This window comes from Siniperca chuatsi, linkage group LG15, assembly GCF_020085105.1.
Source record: "Siniperca chuatsi isolate FFG_IHB_CAS linkage group LG15, ASM2008510v1, whole genome shotgun sequence".
NCBI lineage: Eukaryota > Metazoa > Chordata > Actinopteri > Centrarchiformes > Sinipercidae > Siniperca > Siniperca chuatsi.
Genome location: NC_058056.1, coordinates 2,340,118 through 2,344,740, shown reverse-complemented (window position 1 = coordinate 2,344,740; position 4,623 = coordinate 2,340,118). Strand labels below are relative to the sequence as shown.

At 49.1% G+C, this 4,623-nt stretch overlaps 1 protein-coding gene across 1 annotated transcript; it reads left to right on the top strand.

The window, feature by feature from the left end:
- Nucleotides 1–1,195: 1,195 nt before the first annotated feature.
- Nucleotides 1,196–4,313, top strand: gsc (goosecoid). The gene is made up of 3 exons (XM_044167157.1): nucleotides 1,196–1,731; nucleotides 2,381–2,640; nucleotides 3,781–4,313. Exons 1-3 carry the CDS (start codon nucleotides 1,416–1,418, stop codon nucleotides 3,928–3,930), a joined length of 726 nt encoding a protein of 241 aa, XP_044023092.1. The 5' UTR covers nucleotides 1,196–1,415; the 3' UTR covers nucleotides 3,931–4,313.
- Nucleotides 4,314–4,623: the final 310 nt, after the last annotated feature.

Genomic DNA, 4,623 nt, shown 5'->3' with positions numbered 1-4,623 from the left:
CGTAAAACTGATAACATTCAGAAGCCTGAAGCCAGGTACCAACACGCTCGACCTGTAATCGTTCCCCGTTATCTAAACGGCACGTTTTCAAATCACAAACTCCTCCGCAGCCCGACACGAGCACGTGTTAAATGCAATCAGTGGGCCCCATTAAGGTCCGAACTGGGAATCCACGTTCCTGCACAGCAGCCGGCCCCCGGCCGCTCGGCCCGCGTTGATTAGCGGCGTAAACATGCACTAAGTTCTCCTCTTCCCGGCTGAATGGAGGCGATAATGGCCCGTTATCTTACCCCGGGCAGGGGGGGAATGTTCGGCGTCGCGGAGGAAACGCGCTGATCTGCTCCCCGCTGGGGGGGGGGGGTGATGATGATGAGATGAAGCCCAGATAGAGCTAATGCTCAGCGGCTTCTGTCTGACATGAAACATGGGGCGTTTATGTACTCTTGTAGGAGAGAGAGAAATAAATCAGACGCTTGATTACAGTTTAACCGCAGCTTTACTCCCATCAGTAGCGTGTTTTATTAACTTCCGCTGCTGTTTCTATAATGCTAATGAAGAATCATCTCATAACAATAATAATAATAATAATACCATTTTTGTTCCCAGGCAGACCCGAGCCTGACTCCACACACACACACACACACCGCCTTACAACATAACATGTTTCGTCACTGTAGCACTACGTTAGCTAGAATTCAGCATTTTTTGTATTGAGTTTTGTGCAGGCCCATCGACAGGCCTTGAACTGTCTGAGTACTTAAATGGGTAATTAATGCTAACATGTATCACAGAGCTGCACGCGGCCTGGGCCTGCTGTGATTAAAAGCAACAGAACCGATTCCCCTCCTGGACCCGCGGCAGCAGCTAGAACCAGCTCCTGCGGATTCCGATTCACATTATTACCTGGCTGATAAAGTCCGCATTGTTGTGACTGATTCCTGCCCCCCCCCCCACTGTGAACACTGATGGAAATGTGTTTTCATAGATTGTGATGCCTTCGCTGACAAGGAAATAATCGGATTACTGTGCAGGAAGAAGCTGTGTGACCCAGCGACAGAGTTTCCAAAAGTCTGCAAACAGTGCGGATTATCTTAATTGAATTAATTCTCAATACACAGATCTGCGGCCGTTCACGCCGCGAGCTGCAGCAGCTGATCGAGCGGCCGTGACGTCAGCGGGGTATAAAGCCGGCCCTGCTCTCAACCAGTACCATTAACGCCACCGGTCCGCATCCCAGGGACGAGCTCGCGGAGCCGCGCATGCAGGAAGAAAAGTACCCTCCAGAGTCATCATGACGCAGTCTTAGGAAACTTTTCCCAAGGAGCACAGGCATCTTCCAGTCCGGGACGTTTTCTTTTACCCAGCAACTTTCACTTCCCCGAGTGTTTCCCTTTTCCAGTTTCCGAGCCGGTGTGATGCCCGCCGGGATGTTCAGCATAGACAGCATCCTGTCCGGCCGGCCGAGCTGCAAGGAGCCGCTGCTGCTGCACCGGGGCGGCCCGGTGGTGCTGTCCGCCGGCCTCACGGACTCTATCTACACCGACTACAACGGACTGTATTCGGCCGCGTGTGGGCCTTCTCCCCCCGGGATTCAGTCTGTGAACGGGACCCGGATAGGCTATAACGGCTACTACTACGGACAGCTGCACGTCCAGGGCGCCGGCGGAGGTCCGCCGTGCTGCGGCTCCGTGCCGTGCCTCAGCCCGCAGCAGTGCCCCTGCATCCCGGCAGGTAGGACAACCACACTCTGGTTCTCTCGATCATTTCACCAACTGCAGTTTAGGCGTGGAGCTCAGACACGAAGCCAGCACAGATGCGTCTTCTCTGCGTGTGTTTGAACTAAAGCTCGTGTTCTCGTCTTGCTCTCGGAAGGCCAACACCTTCACACGGTAGCAGACGGTTTATTCGTTGCGCCGGGCCTCGCCGTGACCCCGGAGATCATGCTTGTTTTAAATTGTGATTCCTCAGAGGTGGATTTGTGACCCGGGTCGGTGCTGGCGTCCTGAAACCCGCGAGTCCCAAACGAAGTTCCCCATTAGCACTGTTATTTCCAATCTTCTGCGTAACACGGCGACATGTAACGGCATGCAGAGCTACATGTAAACACAGAAACATATTCCAAACATGTGGGCGACGTCTGGATCTGGATCTGGATCTGGTGCTGTCGCGGGGTTAGTGTCCACGGTAAATGTCACGGTTTACTTTACGCACGAGCTCGTACACACGCGGGGCCGGCGGTGGGAGTTATTGAGAGTTGCACATTCAGGGAACACAGAGCTCGTGTCGCAGTGTAAGAGTTGTGTGTGTCTGCTGTGGCATTTTGATTGTTCCAACCCTTTCCACTCACCGTGTGATGTTTGTCCGACCCCCCGCCGTGCAGGCTACGACAGCCCGGGCTCGGTGCTGATCTCCCCGGTCCCGCACCAGATGATGTCCTACATGAACATGGGAAGCCTGTCGCGCACCGAGCTGCAGCTCCTCAACCAGCTGCACTGCCGCAGGAAGCGGAGGCACCGCACCATCTTCACCGACGAGCAGCTGGAGGCTCTGGAGGGCCTCTTCCAAGAGACCAAGTACCCGGACGTCGGCACCCGGGAGCAGCTAGCCCGCAAGGTCCACCTCCGGGAGGAGAAGGTCGAGGTCAGAGGCGCTTTGGCTTTTCACACAGTCCAGCTTCCTGCTGCGTTTTCAGACCTTTCACTCCACTGATTCAGTGTGACTGTGGCTCAGCCACAGCTTCAGGCTCTTCAGACGGCGAGCCAGCCATTAGTGTTGTTAGCATTGTTAGTAGTGTTAGTAGTATTGTTAGTATTGTTAGTATTATTAGTAGTATTATTAGTATTGTTAGTATTGTTAGTATTATTATTATTGTTAGTATTATTAGTAGTATTATTGTTAGTATTGTTAGTATTATTAGTAGTATTATTGTTAGTATTGTTAGTATTATTATTCGGTTACTGAGGAGTATTAATTATAGTAAACTAGGATTTATGTCTCGCCCCTCTCCACAATTAAAAACACAGTCAGCTGATGAGGACAGCCGCACATCAGTCTGGAAGGATTGTGTGAGCGAACCGGCACACATTCTCTGTGGGGAAACCACCAGGCACGAACCGGCGAAATCATAAAAATCACCATCATAATCATCATCATCATAATCATAATACGCATAATAATAATCGTAATAATAACAATAACTATAATAATCATAATCATAAACATAATATGCATAATAATAATCGTAATAATAACAATAACTATGATAATAATAATAATCATAAACATAATACGCATAATAATAATCGTAATAATAGTAATAATAACAATAGCAATACCAATAATAATAACAACAATAAGCATAATAACAATAACAATAACAATGATAATGATGATAATAATAATAATAACAATAATAATAATAATAACAATAATAATAATAATCTTAATAATGCGAAGTCCCCGTGGAGTTTGTCGGGATTTTAGCTGAGGACAGACCGAATTGAAGCTGATGTTTTATTGGTTAGTGAATAAAGCACTAATGGGACAGTGATGGTTCCGGGACTCGCTGCTCCTCTCGGTGTCTCACTGTCTGTCCGACACACACCTGCACTGGAGCACGAGCCGTGTTCGGGCTCAGGCCCAGACCAGCAGTCCGAGATCTCATCAGTGTCAATGTGCTGCTGTTAAATGTGGGCTCCTCCTGTGGAACCCGGACCGCCGGCCTCGGCTCGGTCTGGCTCCACTTAGACATTAAAACTGTGCTTTTTTTTTATCACGTAGGTTTGGTTCAAAAACAGGCGCGCGAAGTGGAGGAGGCAGAAACGCTCTTCATCAGAAGAATCAGAGAACTCTCAGAAATGGAACAAATCGACCAAAGCGTCCGCAGAGAAACCCGAAGAGAGCAAAAGCGAGGTGGACTCGGACAGCTGATACTAAAGCGACTGACACGGCCACGTGTGTGTGTGTGTGTGTGTGTGTGTACATATGCTGGTGGTGTGATGAAACGTGTTGCCATGTTGCACAGTTGTACATATCTACATTTTATTATTGACTCTGTGTCCGCTATTTATATTTAATTTAAGTCTGTCTGTAACGTTACGCACGCCCGGGCACGTGACTGCTCTGTCTGAATATACGTCATGTTATAGGTGACATTTTTATGAGTATTAAATGTTGTAATTCTGGTATTTTTGCCCCTGTAACATTGGAAGAGCTGTTCTGAAGAAGCGCGATGTGTTTGTTATTTTGGTTTGCGAACTATAAGAAAGCCAGTTGAAAGGACAGCGAGTACATTAAATGCAAATGAAACTTCACCCACGCCTCGTCTCATTTTCTTCTTCGAGGTGCAGAGACGCCGGTGTTGTTTGGTTATGTTTTAAAAAAGTCACTTTTAAATTGGGGAGGACGAAGTCGAAACCGAGCCCCCGGTCTGGACCCGGGCCTGGTGGGGCTCTGTGCTGGGCCTGTGAGGGTTAGGCTTTGTGCATGTTGCCGTCAGTACGGGACTAATAAATGGCATCAAGGCTTCGTCATGCTCTTCAGGAGCGCCGGAGAGGCGTCTGCACGCGCAGAGCTGCCCGAGCTGCAGGATCAGTGACGAACAAACGCACTTGCGTCGCAGCG

What these genes read in the sequence shown, in the direction of transcription:
- gsc (XM_044167157.1), top strand. Translation starts at nt 1,416, where the DNA reads ATGCCCGCCGGGATGTTCAGCATAGACAGCATCCTGTCCGGCCGGCCG. An exon ending in GTGCCCCTGCATCCCGGCAG is followed by an intron (nt 1,732 to 2,380) that starts GTAGGACAACCA and finishes CCCGCCGTGCAG; the next exon opens with GCTACGACAGCCCGGGCTCG. An exon ending in TCCGGGAGGAGAAGGTCGAG is followed by an intron (nt 2,641 to 3,780) that starts GTCAGAGGCGCT and finishes TTTATCACGTAG; the next exon opens with GTTTGGTTCAAAAACAGGCG.